This window comes from Pyrus communis, chromosome 8, assembly GCF_963583255.1.
Source record: "Pyrus communis chromosome 8, drPyrComm1.1, whole genome shotgun sequence".
Classification (NCBI taxonomy): domain Eukaryota; kingdom Viridiplantae; phylum Streptophyta; class Magnoliopsida; order Rosales; family Rosaceae; genus Pyrus; species Pyrus communis.
Window position 1 is genome coordinate 16,165,061 of NC_084810.1, and position 23,402 is coordinate 16,188,462.

General features: G+C 36.9%; 2 protein-coding genes across 2 annotated transcripts; both read left to right on the plus strand.

The window, feature by feature from the left end:
- Positions 1-2,973: 2,973 nt before the first annotated feature.
- On the plus strand, positions 2,974-16,641 carry LOC137741593 (chromatin-remodeling ATPase INO80-like). Its single transcript, XM_068481287.1, has 23 exons — positions 2,974-3,296; positions 3,492-3,579; positions 3,758-4,142; positions 4,260-4,692; positions 4,828-5,028; positions 5,176-5,286; positions 5,607-6,028; positions 6,145-6,253; positions 6,375-6,455; positions 6,528-6,700; positions 8,518-8,643; positions 9,198-9,359; positions 9,441-9,498; positions 10,025-10,255; positions 10,405-10,551; positions 11,914-12,465; positions 12,619-12,876; positions 12,974-13,081; positions 13,851-13,945; positions 14,042-14,198; positions 15,507-15,704; positions 15,818-15,976; positions 16,088-16,641. Exons 1-23 carry the CDS (start codon positions 3,237-3,239, stop codon positions 16,301-16,303), a joined length of 4,530 nt encoding a protein of 1,509 aa, XP_068337388.1. The 5' UTR covers positions 2,974-3,236; the 3' UTR covers positions 16,304-16,641.
- A 4,693-nt stretch (positions 16,642-21,334) lies between these two features.
- Positions 21,335-22,933, plus strand: LOC137741295 (uncharacterized). Its single transcript, XM_068481018.1, has 4 exons — positions 21,335-21,647; positions 22,133-22,243; positions 22,593-22,673; positions 22,753-22,933. The coding sequence occupies exons 1-4, from the start codon at positions 21,396-21,398 to the stop codon at positions 22,825-22,827; spliced, it is 519 nt and encodes a 172-aa protein (XP_068337119.1). The 5' UTR covers positions 21,335-21,395; the 3' UTR covers positions 22,828-22,933.
- The last annotated feature ends 469 nt before the right edge of the window (positions 22,934-23,402 follow it).

The following is a 23,402-nucleotide window of genomic DNA, read 5'->3' on the forward strand; positions in this document are numbered from 1 at the left end:
CCTTATGATTAGCCTTCTCTTCGGGGTGAAGTGCGAGAAAGAGGTGTGGGGCATCGGGTTAGGGTTTAGGTGTGGTGGTGCATAGAAGGTGAGATACTATGTGGTGGTGGTTGGGTTTCAAGTGTTTTTCTTTTTTGCTTTAATATTTTTTTAGTAAACATTGCAATGAATTTACGAGTGCACACTAAAATTTTGAGAAATTTGAAAAAATAACCAAAATTTAGATCCTATATAGAATCTAGCCTCATTTTTAATTTTATGTTAATTATAACCAAAAATCCAAACTACTAGTATACCCTTAAAATTATGAGTTCAAAGTGATAGATTGAAAGTTTATACAAAGTCACCACTTATAATTATCATTCACACATCTAACTTCCAAACTATCCTTAGTTGATTTATCTACTTTGAACTCATAATTCTTTCTCATTGCAACCATAGCTAATAATTGCAAGTGACAACTTCGTGTATTAGTAATTTTAAGCGTATATTAGTACTTTCTTATTAATTTTTTGTTATAATTATCATAAATTTAAAATTATAGCTATAATTGTATACAAGGTTCAATTTTGATTATTATTCCAAATTTCTTAAAAAGGTTTTATATCACAAATGATCCTTGAAATTGACCAATACATCAAGATGATCCCTAAAATTAAAAAGCGCTTATTGTAGTCCTTAAAATAGGTGTCACAAAATCAATGTGGTCATTCCGTCATGATTTTGTCAAAAATTTTGTTATGTGCTGTTGTGGCACATAAATGGGTCTTACAAATCATTTTTTTTTATCACAAATGATCCATGAAATTAACTCACATCATCAAGATGGTCCCTAAAATTGAAAATTGATTAATGTAGTCCTAAAATAGATGTCTCAAATCAATGTAGTCATTCAGTCGTAACTCTGTAAAAAATTTGTAATGTGCAGATGTGGCACGTAAATGGACCCACAAACTCGGTCCCACAATCATGAATTAGAAATAGGTCTAATAATTTAATAATTAATTAAAAAAATTGTCAACTCAGAAACTTGGTCTTGCAATCACCTATGATCTCAGCCCATACTCTTCTACCTTCATTTATGGTAGCCTTCACCGTCTTTTTCCTAAAAAAATTAAAAATTCTCAAGACACCCATCTTTACATCCTTTGACAACCTTAATTGAATTGACCAAGATGGAGACCACCTTTGGTGACGGCTTTTGTGACTCCATCATCATCATTTGGGCGATCGACAACTTCATAACCTTAATCTTAGAGCACTTCCAGCGTTGGCTGGAGCTCGGGGGACAGGCCAGCAACCAGGGCTCGAGAGCCTGGCATATTGACTCCAAAGTGTGGGAGCCCGAGGGACAGGGCAGGCCCAAGCATCAGGCCTATCACGAATTGCCAGCCTGCGACCTCGAAGGCTATCTGACGCAAGGTTGACGTCAGCCCTTTTTTTTATTTTTTTCTTTCAGGTGTGTGCACTGCACCCGCGCGTGGGGGCGCATCACCCGACATGTTTTCAAAGAATGGGGCCGGCGACACAGTTTCAAATTGTTACCTTTGGGAAGTCATGTGGCTTCCCATGATCCGTTGGATCTCAACGGCAATAAAATGTGGACCGTCAGATTTGCAACGGTAAAAAAAATAAAAAATTCTTATTCAATATCAATCGTTGGATCTGAGATCAACAATTGATATTATTGTCCTTTACAAATTAAAAAAAAAAGGAAAAAATAGTTTTAAAATTCAGAAATGTTACCGTTGTGCCATGTGGCACAATCTGGAGTGTTGGAATTCAAATTTTTTTTAAATCCAATGGTAGAGATTAATTAATTGAATAAAAAAAATTTAAAAATTGTAAAAAATGAATAAAAATCCGAAAAAAATTGTTTTTACTTTTCTATAAATACCTTCTCATTATCATCTACCTTACACCACAATTTCATATTGGTTAATAATCTTATCGGAAATTCATCACCAATAATTGTATTTTCGGATAATAACACGTGACACAACGACTACGATTAAAAATCTTATCGGAAATCCATCACTAATAATTGTCTTTTTAGATTTTATGACACGTGGTGCAACGAAAACGATTAAAAATCTTATCCGAAATTACAAAGAATATTAATTTGTATTATTTTATAACTTTTCGGATAATGACACATAGCGCAGCGAGAATGATTAAAAATCTTATCTGAAATTACAAATAAAATTATTTTGTATTATTTTATAAATAAAAAAATACTAATATTTTATTGCCTATTGTCAGGGCTATTGAAGTGCAACGGTAGAGATACAAAAGGCGGTTACTGTTCATTAAGGGCAATTACTGTTCACATGGTGGATACCATAGTGTATTGCCTAGGGGGTGGTTCCCACATTGGAACTACTCTTAGAGAGCTTGTTGAGTGCTCCTCTGGGGATCTTGACGAAACGTAGAACAACAAGCTCTGCCTTGAGATAATCTCATTGTACAAAAAAGTTTTTTTGACAACTTTTATAATTAATTATTAAATCCAAATCATCATATGGTAGATTTTTTGCCAAATTGTAACAGAATGACCATATTAATTTGTGACACCTATTTTTAAAGACTACGTTGATCGATTTTCAATTTAAGGATCCATCTCGTGCGGATTAATTTCAAGTACCATTTGTGATAAAAACTTTTACATCTTGTGGGCTCTATTTATGTGCCACATTTGTACATAAGAATTGTGACGGAAAAATCATATTGATTTGTGACACCTATTTTCAAGGACTATATTTATGAATTTTCAATTTTAAGAATCATCTTGATAGTATGAGTTAAGTTCAGAGACTATTTGCCATATAAATCATTCTTAAAAATCACTAGAGCTAGAACTAATTCGATGATGAATGCAAATACAATTAAAGTTCAAGTACCAAAGTCCAATTCAGGTATAGTCGAGGGACCATCGTAACAATTTAGTGCTTTTCTCTTTCCCCTTTCCCGTAGGCGGTGACAGAGAAAACTGGGGCTGTGATGGCCAGAAGCACCCAATCAAAATCTACTCGTCTTATATGCTATAGCAAGGAAGGACTTACTTCCTCGAACAATCTGGCTATTTGAACCGTGACGGAGGGGCTGCGACTGAGGATCCGCCATACAAATTGGGGCCGTGAAAGCAGAGGTTTGGCTGCAATTGACGACCTAATCGGCGACGGCCGCCGGTTCGGCGTTCTGGAAAGACCTAGGTCGCCTGTTCGACCCCAAAGCATATGGACCACCGGAAGCAACCCAAGGATTCTCTCTCCTACTCCAACCTTTTCAATCTTGAGGTTTGTCCCTTGAATTTTTCTCGCATGGGTTCTCTTTGTTTGCTCGAATTACAGCGTTTCTTGCCCTTTTTGCTTTTTCTTCGAATTGGTAAATTTTGTGCTCTAATGTTTATAATTCACTTGTTTTTGAATTGGGCATGTTGAATTTTATTATTTTTTGGACTAAAGTTTGTTGATTTTTGTTGCACATTGTAGTCTTTGATGAACTTTCAAGTTCCCCGACCGGATGACGATTTCGATTATTATGGAAATAGTAGTCAGGATGAGAGCAGAGGTAGCCAAGGTGGGCAATTTGTCTTAGTTTTTGGAGTTAAGCTTTTTATGACCAAATTTATTTGTTTTTCTGCTTGAAAATTTGCATGTGTGATATACATTTGTGTATGGTTGTTGTCGGTTGGAATGGTGATTTGCGGACTTATAGATGTGCATGTTTGTGATTTTTTTGCCGGTTGCATGTGTAGATGGAGCTGTAGGTAATGGGATGATGTCTGACAGAGAACTGAGTTCAGTTAAAAAAAGAAGGCGATCCCAAAATAGTGACTACGAGGATGATGACAGTTATTACGGGACACGCATTACAGAGGAAAGGTATCGATCAATGCTTGGAGAACACATTCAGAAGTACAAAAGGAGGTTCAAGGATTCCTCATCGAGTCCTGCACCAATTCAGACGGGGATTCCAGTTCCAAAGAGTAATAAGGGTTTAAAATCTAGGAAACTGGGCAATGAGCACCGGGGAGGGATATATGAAATGGAAACCTCATCAGAGTGGCTCAATGATTCTAATCCTCAAAAACCCGGGAACCACCATGATGCAGATTTGGTACCACAACGTGGCACCGATAGGTTTGCTTTCTCCTCTAGTTTCCTTTTCAGCATGAGTTATTCCAATTGCTAAGCATGTGCATGATGATTATATTAAATTATTTGGTTATTATATTTTCGTCTCTGTATTTCATGCAGAATAATCTATGAACCTCCTTATCTGGATATAGGAGATGGTATCACTTACAGGATTCCACCAATTTACGATAAGCTGGTGTCGTCTTTGCACTTACCGAGCTTTTCAGATTTTCGGGTGGAGGAAGTTTACTTAAGAGGCACGTTAGACTTGGGATCCTTGGCAGAAATGATGACTAGTGACAAAAGGTTGGGGCCTAAAAACCAGGCAGGGATGGGCGATCCCCATCCCCAGTATGAATCCCTTCAAGCTAGACTAAAGGCATCATCCACTTCAAATTCAGCCCAAAAGTTCAGCCTCAAGGTCTCTGATATTGGGTTAAACTCTTCCATCCCAGAGGGTGCAGCTGGAAATATAAAGAGATCTATTTTGTCTGAAGGTGGAGTTTTACAGGTCTACTATGTGAAAGTTTTGGAGAAAGGAGACACATATGAGGTTTGTGTTCCTTCACTTATGATTATCTCGGGACAATAATGTTTCTTTGCTGGTGGGTATAGGCTGGGTTGTGGGCGTGTCTTCCTTTTCATGTGATATCTTGGGCTGGTTTCTCATTAATGTTTTGTCCTGCAGATCATTGAAAGAAGTCTACCGAAGAAGCAAAAGGTTATTAAAGACCCTTATGTGATTGAGAAGGAGGAAATGGACAAGATTGGAAAAGTTTGGGTAAACATAGTAAGAAGAGACATGCCAAGGCATCATAGGATTTTTTCGAATTTCCACCAGAGGCAACTAGGTTATGCTAAGAGGGTCTCAGAGAACTGTCAAAGAGAGGTACTTATATGTGTATGCCCTATGTAGTCTTCTACTTGTTTCCCCTGCACAGAATGTGAGATGTGGATTTCGATTTGGGGATTGGTTTTCATCAGATGGCATTGGTAGTTCTTATACTGAAGCTGTCTACCTTTTTATTTTTCGTAGGTGAAATTGAAGGTCAGTAGATCTCTTAAACTGATGAGGGGTGCTGCAATTCGTACAAGGAAACTAGCCAGAGATATGCTACTATTTTGGAAGAGAATAGATAAAGAGATGGTATCCTTCCTTTCTCCTTTCTGAAGGGAATTGAGTGCAAGAAGTATATGCATGCCTTTTTATCCTATTGCTCTTAAATTTAGTCATCTTTAATGATGTGTAGTTGCCTGATATTCATTTTCTTGAAATATGTCTAAGTTCTAGATCTTCTGTCAGATCATTCCCTTAGAGATTTAACTGTCAATAATTTTGATTATTATCAGTATGGAAGGCTATCCTGCATTATTTGGTTGTAATGCGTACTTACTATCTGTTTTTTTCCTTTCTTTTGACAAAACTTGGTCATTTTTTATTTTAATTTTAAATATGGACACTTGCAGGCGGAAGTGAGGAAGAAAGAGGAAAAAGAAGCAGCTGAAGCTTTGAGGCGCGAACAGGAGCTTCGAGAAGCAAAGAGACAGCAGCAAAGGCTCAATTTTCTTATACAACAGACGGAACTTTACAGTCACTTTATGCAGAACAAGTCAAGTTCACAGCCATCAGAAGATCTGCCTGTTGGCGATGGAAAAAAAATGGAGGAAAAAGCATCTTTAAGCTCCTCAGATGATGAAGCTAATGAGGAAGAAGACCCTGAGGAAGCTGAACTGAAGAAGGAGGCTTTTAAAGCAGCACAAGATGCAGTTTCAAAGCAGAAAAAGATAACTAGTGAGTTTGATAATGAGTATTTGAAGCTATGTGAAGATGCTGAACCTGAGGCAGCACACGATGTTGCTGGAGCTAGTAGCATAGATCTACATAACCCGTCAGTTACTCTTTCCTTTATTGTTTTAGTATTGCCTTTCTTTTGGACTCTATCAGGAAATTGGAGGCAAGGCTTTTTCAGTCAAGTTGATAATGTTTCTATTATTATATGTGCAGTTCCACAATGCCTGTAACATCAACTGTTCAGACACCGGAGTTGTTCAAAGGATCCCTTAAAGAATATCAACTAAAAGGCCTCCAGTGGTTGGTTAATTGCTATGAGCAGGTTCGTCTGTACCCAAATGGATACACATAATATGTACAAGTACAGTTTAAATTCCTTGATTCGTTTCTCTTGATTTGTTTATAGGGTTCATTTCTTTCTTTTCTTTTCTTCTGTTTATCAGGGTTTAAATGGCATCCTTGCTGATGAGATGGGCCTAGGAAAGACCATCCAGGCGATGGCATTTTTGGCTCATTTGGCTGAGGTAATAGTTCGACTTGGTGTTTTTTGCATAATGATTGTCTTTGGTGTAACTTGGGTTTCTTGTCCTATCCAGGAGAAAAATATTTGGGGGCCTTTTCTGGTTGTTGCTCCTGCCTCTGTCTTGAACAACTGGGCAGATGAAATTAGTCGTTTCTGCCCTGACTTAAAAACTCTTCCATACTGGGGAGGACTTAACGAGCGTCAGGTACTTAGGAAAAAGATCACTGCTAAAAAACTGTACCGCAGGTAATTTTCTTTGCCCTTGCTATTATTTTACACTTTCAAGAGAAGAATAATATGAAACTGGCTGGTCTTAGAAGTAGATTAGTGCTTGAGACAGTGTCTGAGCAGGCTTGCAACAGTTTGAGGCCTTGTATGGAAAATTTAGTGTTTATAAGGAATATATTAACTAAGTTTTATATATCAAAAGTTTCTTAGCTAAATCATATTTCTTTACTTTTCTTAGCTAAATCATATTTCTTTACTTTTAGAAAAAGTAATTGTGAACAAAGAAAACAATACTGATAAAACAAAGAACTATATAGGTTTTAGAAAACACTATGTAATAAAAAAACAGTAGGACCTGCAAAACTGGTTGTAACTCCAGCAAGATTTGTATAATTTCTTCTTATAGCTCTTTAAACGAAAACATTGTTTCAGTTAATCATTTTTAAACTCGTGAATCCGAGTCTTTGACCAGACTAATCACTAGGCCCCCCGCCTGACCCCACAACATTTGGGGAGCGAGAAACTCTAGCATTTGCTAGGTGGGTACCGTAGGAGAGAGTTGAACCGCAGACCACTTGGGAGCAAACCAAGGACCTGACTGCTAGACCAACTCCTCTTAGGTCATATTGGTGTGGACTGAAGATTTAGGTCATTGTGTTTCATTGAATGCTTATTTGGGAAATTACACCTTTAAAGCCATTGAATAAGAAATGAATAGGGTTGTTTTGCTAGGCCATTGTATTTCATTGATACATAAAATGGTCAATAATTGAAAAAGCCTCCTCACATGAATCAGTAGCATTGGAAGTCATCCCTAGATTAGTGACAAATAAGATTTGGAGGGGTAGAGAGAACGGTAATTAGAGTGTCACTAAATTTTTATTTCTCAAAAGTACGCCTTAACTTAATGGGGCCTTAGGCGACTGCTTAAGTTGCTTTATCCATGAGCTGGCCCTGGATGGTGTCCTATTCCATTAATTCTGTGTCTTGGTAATTTTGTTGTTCTTAGATATTTTAGCTATATTAAAAAGTATTACTGTACAATTTACTATGGCTAACCATGTAAGGAAGTTTACAACAATACGTGGTGGTTTTTTATTGTTGTGCTAGTATCCCTTGGGCAGAAAACATTAAGGACACAATAGGGGATTGACTGATTCTTTGAAATTTGGGAAACCAAAGTAGCAAAAACTGTGGAGCACAAAACTGTATGCATCATAGAAAAGTAAAAGGGATCTGTTCCAAAAAGTCCTTCTGCATTTCTCCCTAGTGTTATTTCTTCCCTAAGTTTCTCATGGGGGAGTGCAGATTGACTATTTTGGGGTGCCAATAACAGCACCCGAGTAAATATATGCATATTGATTTGATTGTTTTTGCATGCACCACACATAATATTTAGAAGTGACCTTTAGGGCACAGAAGCTTAGTATGCTGGCCTCTGCCAAATCAATTGCATGTCGTCATGTGTGTTGCTGAACTCTTCATTTTGTCATGAGTTGGTCTCTTGATACTCTTGTTCCTTTTCTTTCCCTTTTCTTCACCAAGTAAAACTTGATTATATGGGTGAAACCCAAATACACAGGAACTGTACCCAAGTTAATTGAAAATCAAAAGAAACTTCAGATTGAAACAAAGAAAAAACAGAATTGCGTATTTCCTTGCTTACCACTCAGCAGTTGAACTCAATTCTAGTAAAGAATACTGCACCCTTTGAAAAGCACTCTTTTGTTTATGATTTATATATGGTAAAGCATGCTAGTCATCCACCCAAGCAATCCCCTGCCTTGTTTTCTGTTATTTTATCAAATGATTAAGTCCTTTTAACTTCTTTGCAGGGATGCTGGATTTCATATTCTCATTACCAGCTACCAGCTGCTAGTGGCTGATGAAAAGTATTTTAAACGTGTGAAATGGCAGTATATGGTATTAGATGAAGCCCAAGCAATCAAAAGTTCTAACAGGTTTGGACTGAAATCTTCTTTGATGTTTATTAAGGGGTTTGAACATAATCATACTCCGTGGTCCTCCATTATTGTGGTATATTGAGTTTATGATGAAGTGATACCAGGTACCACAAGGTGAAACAAATTTAAGAAACCATTTTATTATTGGAGTGCCAAATATCCTTAGATTTTCATGTCTACCGGGTGTTTTTGTTTTTGTATTATTTAAGAAACCATGTTCATCTTAGGGTGCCAAATATTCTAAGTAAATGAATGTTTATTATTTGAGCATCCAAAGAAGTGTCCAGGGGTGTACATGACGTGTTTTTAGTTGTCCCAGCATGGAAATCTCTTATGGAAGTAGTTTCCTACAACTCATTGATTTTACATTCTTGTAGATTTGATAATATTTGTGGTTTGGTTCCCCTTGATCCTAGGACCTACCATTTATATTAAGTACGACTCAACTACAACTGCTGACATTTGAAAAATCCCATTTAGTCAGATTTCATTTATTTCATTCTTATATTGTGCGTGCTCATCCATATCTCATTTGATATTTGATCTTACAGCATAAGATGGAAGACACTTCTAGGCTTTAATTGTCGAAATCGTTTGCTACTTACCGGTACACCTATCCAAAATAATATGGCAGAGTTGTGGGCTCTACTACATTTCATTATGCCAACGTTGTTTGACAGCCATGAACAATTCAATGAGTGGTTTTCAAAAGGGTATGCATTTTGGACCCGAAATTCGTGCCTACAAACCTCAAAGTATTTTTGTTAATTAATTATTTTCTCAAATATTTCCAGAATTGAAAACCATGCGGAACATGGGGGTACTTTGAATGAGCACCAGCTTAACAGATTGGTTAGTACCCTGACTCTGATACATGTAATGATTAATAAATTTTTGGATTGATTGCAGTTCTTCCTTGCCCTTCGGTCTGATCTAATGTTCCTAATTTGATAATTTTTGAAAAATGCTGGTCTGTCAAATATCTCCTGTTTGCAAGATCTGTAATTTGTGAATAGGAAAAATGTATATAGTCCACTTTAAAATTCTGACTAAAACCAGTGTGCGTCGAAGAAACTTCTATGGAACATTCTGACTAGAAAAGAGTTCACTATGTTTTTTGTTTGACAATATTGACCAAACTATAACTTTCTGTATTGTAGAAATCACGAGGCTTATATGATATCATTTCCTATTTCACCATTCCATCTTATGTATCCGTAGACTGTACATAATGGGTGTATGTACTGGTTTAATCTTTTGTAGTGATCCCAGCGTTGTTGCTTCACACCTCTCTGTCATCCCAATATCTGACCTGTGCTATGAGATCTGAAATTTGCTGGAACGCTTCTAACTACTTCTGTTGTTATTCTCCTTACAGCATTCCATTTTAAAGCCATTCATGCTGCGCCGAGTTAAAACAGATGTGGTTTCTGAGCTGACCAGGAAAACTGAGGTTACCGTGCACTGCAAGTTGAGCTCTCGGCAGCAAGATTTTTATCAAGCTATCAAGAACAAAATATCTCTTGCTGAGTTGTTTGACAGCAATCGCGGTCATCTTAATGAGAAGAAAATTTTGAATTTGATGAATATTGTCATTCAGCTGAGAAAGGTATGCTATCTAACTTGATATCCATTGTGGTTTTCTTGTCATAAATTTATGTAGTCTATAGGATGCGGTATAATTATTAAATGTGTTTTAATTATGTTCTATTTTCTATAATATTGTCCATATCAAGTGTTCTATTTGCGCAATGATAGGTCTGCAACCATCCTGAGTTATTTGAGAGGAATGAAGGAAGTACATATCTGTACTTTAGTGAGATACCAAATTCTCTTCTAGCTCCTCCATTTGGGGAGTTGGAGGACGTGCACTACTCAGGAGGTCAAAATCCTATAACATATTCGGTACTTTCCTAGATCCTTTTTCCTGTTACGCAATTATGTAGTTTTCTTTTGTGTACTTTAAAAGGAAATAAGTTTTCTTTAGTGCATAGGTGAAATAATCACTTGGCTTGCACACTACACATGACATACTGGTCAATGAACAAAATGGGAGAGAGAAAGAAAGAGAGGGTGGTATGTAGGTGTTGTGGGGAGGGCGGGGGAGTGAAAGTTGAAATAGAGGGAGGCTCATGGGTAATTCCATTATTTGATGAGTAATTTGCAGGCATAACACCATTTCATGTCATTTTTCTGGCGCAAAAAATAATTTTAACGTGATCTGCACTTGTACTTTCCATATATTGTTGATTGTTTGAGCTATTTAACTTGATTTAGAAGTCCAGGGGGTACTCTATTAGATTTTAAAGTTTAAAGGAGTCATTAGAGCTGGTCAGAAAGTGCAAGGGGAAATGAAATGGCATTTGATTTCAATGATTTGTATGTACTGTGTACTGAGATTGAGTCAGAAGTTTCATATTTTACATCTCCAAATTTACTGGCTCCCCCATATCTTGTAATCTTAAGAGATGATTTATCGAAGTGAAATAAAAAACCAAAGACAACATACCTAAACTAATGTTTGACCATGCAAACTAATATTGCATGACATAACTTATTCTTGTCAGTCATGTCATGTATACTTTATCGGGCTTCTCTTCCATTGTGAAGTCAAATCTAGTTCTTTAACTCTTTTCATGTGAGCCAAGAATTTATTTATATTTTGATTTGAACATAACTTCACATGTGGGTTCTCTCTCCACCACTAAAGCCATACATGTGAAATGCAACCTATGTTAGGTTCAATTGCAGGATTCAAGCTCAGGAATGCTTTGCTGAATGATATGCTTATTGGTTCACCATTATTTTCAAAAGTTTAAGTTGTAAGGTAGTGAGCTAAAGATATGTATCCTACAATCATGATGGACCATGAAACTTGGTACTTTCAAGTTGTTCAAAGCTATGTCAAAAATGTTCCTTTGTGTTCTTATAACCTTTAGAAATTAAGTTCCTTCTCGTTCTTTAACCTCTTAGAAATGTTCCTTTAAATAAATGCAGATTGGACCTGTATTTAGAAGTGGATATTTTTAATGATATCTGAAGAGGAAATTCAATACCTGCTTGCTTCTATTGAGTAATATGATGTTATTTATTGTACAGAACTGCTAGCTCAATAATTGTTTGTGACATAGGAGTATTTCCAATATACTTATTCACCTGCAGAAATAAATTGAAGCAGCTGCGTCTATGCACTGACATTTGTGTTTTTACTTTTCGTAACTTACGTACTGACTAAACTTTTAAACGAATTTTCTTTGTTTCATCCAGATCCCTAAACTTTTCTATCAAGAAATTCTCTGGAGCTCTGAAACTTTGTGCTCAGCAGTTCAACATGGTGTCTACAAAGAATCTTTTGAGAAATATTTTAACATATTTTCCCCGGGAAATGTTTATCAATCGACACTCTTGCAAGAGAATAGCTCATCCGTTGGAAGTGGAACTTTTGGCTTTACTCGTATGATGGATCTGTCCCCTGCTGAGGTGGCATTTCTAGGAACTGGTTCTTTTATGGAGCGACTGATGTTTTCCATTGTGAGATGGGACCGACAATTTTTGGATGGAATTGTGGACTCACTAATGGAAACCATGGATGATGATTCTGAATGCAGTTATCTTGAAAGTGGAAAAGTGAGAGCTGTTACACGAATGTTGCTGATGCCTTCAAGATCTGTAACTAACTTTCTTCAAAAGAAATTGGCTACAGGCCCTGGTGATGATCCATTCGAGGCTTTAGTTGTCTCTCATAGTGACAGGCTACTCTCTAACACTAGGCTTCTTCATTCAGCGTACACATTCATCCCACGAACTAGAGCTCCCCCGGTATGTTTATACTTAATTCATTTTACTTTCATTTTTTTCCTTAGAATTATTGTGGTTATTCAGATTGACCTAAAGGAACAGCAAAAAAATTGTTGTTATCTTTGTTAACACTAGATTGATGTTTACTTGATCAAGATTGTATAATGTTGATAGGTCAATGCCCATTGCTCAGACAGAAACTTTGCTTACAAAATGATTGAAGAACTACAATACCCTTGGGTGAAGAGGTTGTTTACTGGGTTTGCACGCACATCTGACTTTAATGGACCCAGAAAACCTGAGACTCCACATCATTTAATACAACAGATTGATTCTGAACTGACTGTTTCACGTCCGGCTCTTCAGTTAACGTACAAGATTTTTGGTTCTTGTCCTCCTATGCAAAGCTTTGACCCAGCAAAATTGCTCACCGTAGGACTGCTTATCCTTTTTTAGTTTCTTTCATATTCTTTAGTGACCACTTTTTTTTGTGTTTTTGAAAAGATGAGCTTTTCTACTTTATATATAGGATTCTGGGAAACTTCAGACGCTTGATATACTGTTGAAACGCTTGAGGGCGGACAACCATCGTGTTCTCTTGTTTGCTCAAATGACAAAGATGCTGAATATTCTTGAGGTAATTCATTTCTTATGGTTGCTCTAGGTTTGTGGGTTCACATTGGGTTTTATAATTTGGTTCCCATTTCAACCATACGTAACTATTATACAATGATTTTCACTATAATTTTAAGACACGTGTGATCATGTTAGTCAGTATCAAAGTTTCATGGATAACCCCGCCCAGGCGAAAGCTAGGTGGGAGGCGATTGCCTCTTGGGACCAAAATTATTAACATATAATTATATATAAACAATATAATACTTTGTAAAACAAATATATTGTCATTCAAAAGTGCACAAGTCAACAAACAAGTTTAACTCAAACATTTGGTTTTAATTTAAAAACCCTGCCCAAAACGTCATTTTGGGTTTGGGTAGTTTCTTATTTATTTATAAAAAGAACGCCCAGTGGAACGCTTCAGCTGCACCTCAGCTGCCTAGGCGCTCCTCGACCATGTCTAGGAGAGTTTAAGCCTACTCCTGCTGGGCAGAGGCATTTTCATCATTGCCCACCTCCAAAGCTGCCTAGGCTCTCCTTAAGGCGCGTTTTTTAAAACACAGTTAATACATGATGCGTTCTTTATGTGCCTTAGGGAATGTTTATTTAGGGTAGTTGCCCTTTAATTTTGTACCTGTTGATAAGTAAGATGGTCTGACAAACTTGAATTAGAAGTTCCCATCATGCTTAAGTTAATTGAGTTATTTGCTAGACAGCCTGTCCTTTTGGAACCTTTTACAGCCCCATAGTACAATTTGTATTTCTCATGCTGATAACTCGAAGTGCAGGACTACATGAACTACAGGAAATATAAATACTTACGACTTGATGGATCCTCCACCATTATGGATCGGCGAGACATGGTCAGAGACTTTCAGCAACGGTAGGGATTTCATGATCAGATGAAGGCTTTGATGAGCAGTGTCTTTTTTCATCTCACACTTGTTCATTAACATATTAGATGATTGTCTTCTTGCAGGAGTGATATTTTTGTGTTCCTGCTGAGTACAAGAGCTGGTGGACTTGGCATTAACTTGACAGCGGCTGATACTGTCATATTTTATGAAAGTGATTGGAATCCAACCCTGGATCTACAGGCAATGGATAGAGCTCATCGGCTGGGTCAGACAAAAGATGTGAGTTTTTGTTTGCTGAATCCAACCATAGACTTTTGGTTTTCCAAGTTTTGTTTTCTTTGATAAAGACAATTTATTAATATCCCTCTGTGTTCTGACAAAAACGCTATTTTCTCCCTGCAGTTGTAACTGGGTTACTTTTTTTCCTGTGCATTCATCCTGCATCCTACGTTAACATATTTCCATTATTAAAACCATTAGTTTGCTTGTGTGACATATTTAGGGCCTACAGGTCCGATGGTATATCACCATTTGGATACGTTTTTTTTTTTTTTTTTTTTTTTTAATTTACAATAAAAATCTAGAAAAATGCCTGAGAAAAAAGAAATCTTTTGATAAAGTAAAAAAAAAGTTTGAAAGCTTTAATAAAATAAGCCTCTACACCATCCTACCAACCGCCACCACCAAATCCACTCCCCTATCGCAGCCACCACCAACCCCCTTCCCCTATTGATTCCACCACTCACCCCCATCCCTTAAAATTTCTGTGCCATGGCCCACCCAGCCCCGTTCATCATCCAAACCATTGCACCCCAGACAAACCTTACCATGTAATCGGGCCAATCCCAAACTCCCCCTTCCTGGTGAACCAAACTGAAACAAATCCCCACCGCCCACAAACCAACTTCCTCCTCTCAAAAGGATCCAAATACTCCAAATATGAAATTTCATTTTTGGTGGTCTTATTTCCAAATTTTATGGCTTTTAATTTGTTATTAGACATATTAAGCTTCTTAATATCTTTGGGTATATGTTAAACTTCATTAACATCTCCATTAGGTTTGGAATATTAGACAACTGGGTAATTTGGAAGTAGGCATTAGGGGAATGGGGATGGGGTAGTGGCGGGAGAGAGGCGTTGCATCTGCGGGGAAATGGGGTAAGGATGCTGTGTAGGGGAGGAGAGTAGGTGGGTTTGCCAATGCGGACATGAGATGGGGATGGTTAGGGTGGTGGGTATGCTATTTCTTTTTCTACAATCTAAAATTTATAAAATTACTAAAAATGTAAGCAAACTAATGGTTTATATGACGGAGAGGGTAATATGAGACACAAGATGAAAGCACATGGGGTAGACTGAACTAATTTAAGTTCAGGGCGGATAGTGGGATACCAATAAAAGCCAAATTATAAATTTTATTGAATGATTATGTAAGAGGGAACAAGACGAGAGATGCCATATAAGCAAGGCGTCACCAAAGCACCATACAAATGGTTCTACATATTGTATGGTCAAGCCATTTGGAAGATGTAAATGCATTTGAGTTCTGTAAATATAATTATAGATTTCACGTATTCATCGTGCAGGTGACCGTGTACCGACTTATTTGTAAAGAAACAGTTGAAGAGAAGATCCTGCAAAGAGCAAGTCAGAAAAATACTGTCCAGCAGCTTGTAATGATGGGTGGTCATGTTCAGGGTGATATTTTGGCTCCTGAGGATGTTGTATCTCTACTTCTGGATGATGCTCAGTTGGAGCAGAAATTAAGAGAAATTCCATTACAGGTGCTGTTTAAGTTCGTCTTTCAATTCTTTTGAACTTTAGCTCATTTCGTGACAGAATCTGTGTTGCATTCAAAAATTTGGTAATTCGAATTCGTATCATATGGTTTTTTCAGGTTAAAGATAGACAAAAGAAGAAACAAACGAAGGGTATACGAGTGGATGCAGAAGGTGATGCCTCTTTAGAAGATTTAACAAACCCTGCATCTGCGCCTCAGGGAACCGGATATGAGGACTCTCCAGATATGGAAAAAGCAAAATCTAATAATAAAAAGGTAATGACGTTTATCTGGAATCCGTTGTATGTACGGGTATAACAACTGGCAAAGTATAATCGCTATTTATATATGTTCCTTTGAGTTCTGCTTATTATCACGTGTGCACAGAGAAAAGTGGCAACGGGCAAGCAAACTACAAGGCCGAAGAATTCACAAAGCATGGACGAACTTGATACATATGAGTTGGATGATACCTTACCAAATACTGATCCACAAGCTACGAAACCCAAGAGGCCGAAGAGGTCAAAGAAGAGTGTGAACGAAAATCTTGAGCCGGCATTTACTGCGGTTTCAGAACAGACCCAGTATCCACCACGGAGTTAGTTTGGATCTGGCAGTTGCAGAGCAGAACCCAGGCGCAAGATATCTCAATCAGAAGGGCATTCCATTTTCTTGGAAATATCATTGATTGTAGATGATTGTAATTGAGTGATGAGCAAGAGCTTCACTTCTAGGTCGTTTTGTCGATGGTCCCGTTGTGGCTGGAAACAACGGGACCATAGTTACAGAAAACAAAGCCAGAGCTGTATGATGTTTGTACAATATATTCATAATACGTTCAGGGCTCAGTGGCCTTCAAATTGTTAGATGGAGAAGGGTTGTATCTTCTTTTGCACACCTTAAACAGCAGTAATTTATGCACACCTTCACTTATGCCTCGACTCCAGCCGAGTTGATTCTCTTCCAGCACCGTGGCTCCCAGCCACGTTGTCCCACGCCTCGACTCTAGCCGAGCCATTCCACTTAGTCAAGCACGGCCCCAGTAGAAAAAATATAAAATTAAATAAAATTAAAAAAAAAGGAATATCTGCGGCAAGGAGAAAAAGACAACAACGATAAACTCTTCGCAGGCAAGCAAAGGAGACGACTAGGGGATGGGATACAGTTCCCTTTGGTTCTCTCTATTGTTCTTTGGGTTTATTTAAAGAAAACTAATGAAAAGGGTTTGAAAATTTTGAGTTTTAATGATAAGGACAAAATAAAGGGTAAAGTGAATATTATCATGATTCACTTTTTAGTGTAAAAATGTGGTTTTTTAGTTAAAGTGAACAGTACTGTGGGCTTTTCGTTAAAACTCCCAGTTATTTAATCCTCTAAATAGTCTTAAATAAGTTCTAGAGGCATTTATTTCTATTTTCCAAAAACTTTAACTTCAAGTCTAAGCCCAGAATTTATAGCAAATTAGGAAATATTTCCCTGCTCGCCTACTCAACTTCGGATTTATACACTTCATACCCTTTCTTGCATGCATCACATCAGGTGTAGGGGCATTTGTGGAACAAAAAATAATCTGGAAAAACCTGGATCTAACATGTGGCCTTTTACCAACGAAAGATGAGAATGCCCTTATTTAATTGGCGAGGCCCACAGTTAATTCACACACAGTTCAACATCTCTTGAGGCCTGAACAGTTGGGTACAATCTCATCAAGCCTTCGTGCCCATGACAAGGAGAAAAGTCAAAGGTATTAAAAATATAATTAATTACTAAACCCTATCTTTATACTCTCTTACTTGAAGGTCAACTCTATTAAGTAAGGAATTACAATCAAATTTAATCTTGAATTCCACAAGATATTATTTATTAAATTATATCATGTTGTTGTCAACAGTGGAAATTTTTTCCAACTTGAATTTTCCGTTCTTGTTGAAAAATAAAATAAAACAAAGGGTGGTCATGAAGCACTAGCTCTTGTGTTGGGTACACCTGCTGTCCATTTGGACCTTGCTGGGTTCAATTGATCACCATCACCCCTGGCCCAGCAACAAAAAGAGCCATTGTATTCTAAATCGGAGGCAGCATGAAAATCTCTAGCAATAAGAGCAGACATTTTGCCAAAGTTCAAAATTTAACCCCGCTACCACCACCAAACTCGAGACTGGTCAAATTGTTCTTGATCTGTCCCAATTAGAAAGAAGAAAAAAAAAACATATTGTACTATTTCGGCCACAAATAAAAACAAGGCATGCTATGGGGCCAATTAATTTTTATTCACACAAAATCACACGATTCCAGTTCACCAACTTCTAAGTCCAATTAGGATTATATCCCAATGTCGACGATCAACCCACTTCACTCCACACCCATCCGAGGGCTCGGAGTCAACTTTCCCCGAAATGCGGTTGTCACACAGACGATCCGACTTAGAAATATCTCACTTTCTTGAATGCCGATAAGCGCATCATCTAACATGCTGATGTTACATAGCAATCGTGAGAAACAGAACAAGACACAGCCGAAGGCCACCAATAAAAAATTGCATTCATTGTCTACGCCAAACGATCAATTTACCATGCTCCAGCTCAGTGATAAGATCAATGTTGTTCATTCTCCACTACCTATAAATAGAGCTAGAGGCCTTCAAGCTCAAGACTTTCGTTAAAATTAATCTCTACAATTATACAAACTTCAAGTGATCCTTCAATTAACCCAACTGATTTTCAGTCAGCAAAACCCAAATTGCTCTTTAGTAAAACCCTTTAGCTTTTCAGCTACAATCCTAAAGCCTTCCTTCAAAACAAACATTGTTTACAATTCCTAAGATCTAAATTTTTTATGGTTCTGTCACTTTGTGGTATGAATTGGTTGACGTGCAATTCCAACCACCCTAATCACCTCTATGAGGCAATGTTTCCTATTTAGTCCAGTTTGATACCAGCGATCTTGGTAGACTCCTCTAGCATTATCTTTATATTTTCAAATCTATCATAAAATGATTACATCCAGTTTCTTTTCTTTATTGTCATTTGTACTTTCAGTTTCAGTTATCACTTAGGCATACATTTATTTCGCATTGGATGTCAAGTCCTCATTCCCTCGAGGCATAAAAAAGAGTTTAACCGAACCAACATCCCACTCGGTGCACAATCATTTGGTTAAGAAGTCAAGTCTACGCCCAAATACAACACAACTCTACACACACTATTGGTTGTTGGTAGCCTCCAATCAAGGTCTAAAAGACGTTAGGCGCTAGTCGGGCTAGCGCCTAGGCAGACTAGGCGGACTTAAGTAAATATATTATACTTCGTATAAATAATTGTATGCTTATACTTAAAATATATATAATTTCATGATAAATTGCAAAAAAAGAATGACATATACTATGAAGTATAGGAACATAATGAAAACATGGGGAATAAGGATATATGTGCGTTCATTTAAGTATGCAACAAGTCTCTTACAATTTAAAAAAAAAAATACAAAATGAAAGTTATATTTTTTCTGTTTAAGTGAGTCACGACCTAGGCAGGTGTCTAGGTGGGTTTGGACGGGTGCTTAAGTGATCTAGACGCCATTTCTTAATTTTTAAACGCCTAGTCAGGCTCCGCCTGCGTTTTGACACCAACATATTCATTTGGTATCCATTGATTAGTCCATATGTTATATAACATGAGTTGACAGTAAATTTATATTTTATATGTATAATAATACATATCTATAAGTGATCTAATTATGCAACCAAAAAAAAAAAAATTAGTGTTTTTTGTATCATACAATATTGTTGGATTGTAAAACATTTTAAGAACCAAAAATAAAAGTTGATCTCATCGTACAGTCCTCGTGTAGAATGTAAAAGTAAAAAAAGGTTTGATACACAATAATAATATTCATACATTGGAAATGTCAGAATGGAAAGTCTTCATTAGCATGACGTGTACTCATATTCAAGTGCGCATCATACGGTCCCAGATCCTACCTACTAAACACGGGATTAAACAATAGTGGAAATACTTTAAGTCTAAATTTATCTTCTTTGAAATTTAAAGCAAGATCAAATATATGTGCCTAGAAAATGCCTCTTCAGAACCAAGTTGGAAATCAGGAATGCTAATTACGAATTCACAATCAAATTTTTAACAAACTTTTACATTGGTAACACATTGCGTCATGCTCTGATAACAATCATGTGAATTTTGATTTTTTCATATTTCTTATCAACCCAACATAATGTACCAAATGTATAAATGCGTAGTTTTTTCTAAACATTCTTGTTTCACGTAAACTAAATTTTAATATAATTAGCAGTTACAAAAGACTTTGTGCTTTCTTGCATGCCCAAGCTGGAAGGATAATTAATTATCTATGTGATAAAGGCAGCCGGTTTAACCGATGGGGATCTCTCCTAATCTGTCTTGGCCCCTAAGGCTTCTCATCAGTCTTCGCGGTTCAGGTGTAGGTGAGCCCTTACAGTCTACTCCTCAAAACAATACTTCCACCCCAAGCACCACTCTTGATAGACAAATAATAATTATAAATACTATTTTAGACCTTTCAACCAATTTTCACCTATCCAAATCATATCTAGTACAAGCAAAATTAATGTTAGAATTATTATATATAATCACTGTTTCTGCAAAGCAATAATTTAGTAACTCTCTTCCTATATACACTATACTGTAGATCTTCACATGTACACCAAGAAGTGAGCAGTTGGCCAATATAATATAGCATAAATATACCAAATTTGTAATTGTATACATTAAGGAAAGAGAACTGAGATTGGTTAGCTGAAGCAGCCAATATACCAACTTAAGACAATAGCTGCCTTACCAAAACATGTCCATTATAAACTTTTCCAAACTTTTTATATTTTTTATTGAAGGGGAATTTGTTATTGCAGACATGATGATAGATAAGTTGGCTAAAGCGGTGGATTAGTATTTTGGACTACTAATAATAGCTGCGTTTAAACATGAAAATTGTAGACCATAGGTAAGAACAATATGATACATTAGTAATGATTTTCAGGCTCGTATTTCACGCGGCACGTTATGGATTTGATTCCTAGCGTTGGTGAATAGCACGATGGTGGCCAAAAAGAGGCTGAAATGCCTATGTGAGTCTTCCTGGCCCCTGAAAGGGTGGACTGTCCTAGCAAAACTGCCAGCTAGTCCCCTCTTTTAAAAGAAAAAATAAGTAATGATTTTCTTGTACATGACAACATGGGTGTGGCTACAATAACCCATGGCTTAAAGTGCATCGAGATATTAATGGGATATTTGAAGGTGATGAAAGTTCATATGTTTTTTTAAATCTCACCCATTCATTTCACATTATCAGTAACTGCAACGTGGTATTGTAGTTTTTCCGACAATTTATTCACCGCAAAGATTTAGATGGTGTGATCAAGTAGGATTTTGAGTAAAGGTGGAAAAAAAGATCAGAGGTTATTGTGTGGTAAGTCTTCATTCAACAAAAGTAAAATCTACTCTTATCTTTTATGATTATAAAGTAAGCAGGCATTATGGTCACTTGAGGTCATTGTAATAAAATTATGTTGTAAAGTAAGTTGAGGGGTTTCCATACCTTTAAAGCCAGCTTTGCTTTAACCAACCACAACAGGAGAGAAAGATAGCCATCATTTGAAGTAAAAAGAGAAAAAAAGAGAAGTAAGGGTGTTGTTGCAGAGGAACCAATGGCGACGCCGAAACAGATGTGGGAGCAGCAGCAATTGCAGGTGCAGCGAGTGAAGAACTCCGGTATCATCAGTTACAATGGGAGTCCAGTAGCTGATGATAAGGAAGAAGAAATGTCAAGGTCTGCATTGGCTTTGTTCCGGGCAAAGGAGGAAGAGATTGAGAGGAAGAAGTCGGAGGTGAAAGACAAGGTTCAGGCTCAGTTGGGACGCGTTGAAGAAGCAACTAAACGTTTGTCTGAGATTCAGGATGTAAGTGATGATTTACAATTTCCACTGAGTCATATGCTATGTTTTTCCTCATTAAAATCTGACATTTATACCTAGTTGCATTGTTGGTCGCACACAATGTTCTAATGCAGCATGAAAAAAGAACAATATATTAACCCAGAATATATTGAGAAGCAGCACAAGACAAGAATAAACTAAATTTGTGAATAAACTAAATTTAAAAGTTTTTTTTTTTTTTTTCTCAGAATGATCCATTTAATGACTGAATTGATAACTTTAAAATTGTACAATAAGCTCAATTCAAATGGTTTAACCTGTGAATTACAAGTTCTATTTTCCACTTTCAAACGACGAACATAGGATTCGAGAATAATGTTATGATCTTTCTCTTATCCCACAATGATGATTTATGATTGGCAAAAATTATCTCAATTTATTAGTTTGTTCATCTAAAACTAGTTGATTATGACATTTAGAGGATGCTTCAAAACTATGATATCTTATAGGAGCTTGAAGCGCTACCAGATCCAATGAGAAAGGAACTTGCAATTATTCGCAAGAGGATAGACGTTGTTCACAAAGAGTTAAAGCCGCTAGGCCAGAGCTGCCAAAGGAAGGTAAAACCTTTGTGACCATATAATCCTTTCTTCTAGCTGCTTATGCTGTTCTATGGAAAATACTAATGTTAAAAGAAGAACATGGAGATAATGTGGTTACGTTTTACAGTTTTGCTCGTTGTATGACACAACTTCGTTTTGGTATGGCAGTCCATAAAAACATTCAATCATTTTGATCTATAGTTATTTAGTTATGCCAAGTACTTTCAAAGCTCCATGGATATTCTTATTTATTATCGTCATTCATTAGCAATTATTATGCTTAAGTATTACGTTGAACGTGACAGAAGAGATTACTTATTCAAGACTAAGTCATTTCATGTTTTTATATATTGATCAATGGACACAGGAGAAAGAATACAAGGAAGCTCTTGAGGCTTTAAACGAGAAAAGCAGAGAGAAATCTCAACTAGTTTCCAAATTGATGGAGGTGAGCATTCTTCATATATTAACTTATAATGACTGTTATCATACATTAGTTAACTGCTTCTCTGCATGCTTTATATCAGCTTGTGGGTGAAAGTGAGAGAACGAGGATGAAGAAGCTGGAGGAGCTGAACAAACATGTCGAAACTCTGCGTTAAGATGTGCTGATCATTAAGTGTATTAAGATGGACTGTGCATGTGTGCTGTAATTAGGATCTTTGTGCTTACATTCTGGTACAAATTGTGATTTGTGTCTCTTCGTTTCACCGGTTATGTTCAAGAATGGTTTTCTCTGTTATGGACAGATACACCCCCAAAAATGTTGCTTGCCAATGAATATGTAGCCTAAATTGTGCATAGGATTGTGAGTTATATATCCATCTGCTAATCAAATTGTGGATTGAAAAGGGAGGTTTTCCTCGTCTGATTATGCTAATTTGTCAGCCATTGTTCCTAATCTGATTTGTCATCAATAATCTTGGTCTCTTACTGAATATTGTTGGAAAAAATAGCTTTAGCTTTATTCCATTTATCCAGCATGACTGATATGATCGATTCATTTCTCTCTCCCTCTATTGTCTCCTTTTTTTTCGGTATAGGAGTGATATTGAGGGACATGGGAATCGAACACAGAATCTCAAGTGTCGGGGGAATGCTCTCAAGAAGTTGATACAAAGTACAAACCAATTGCACTCACTAACAACAATAAAGAAGGATAAATACACACCTAATT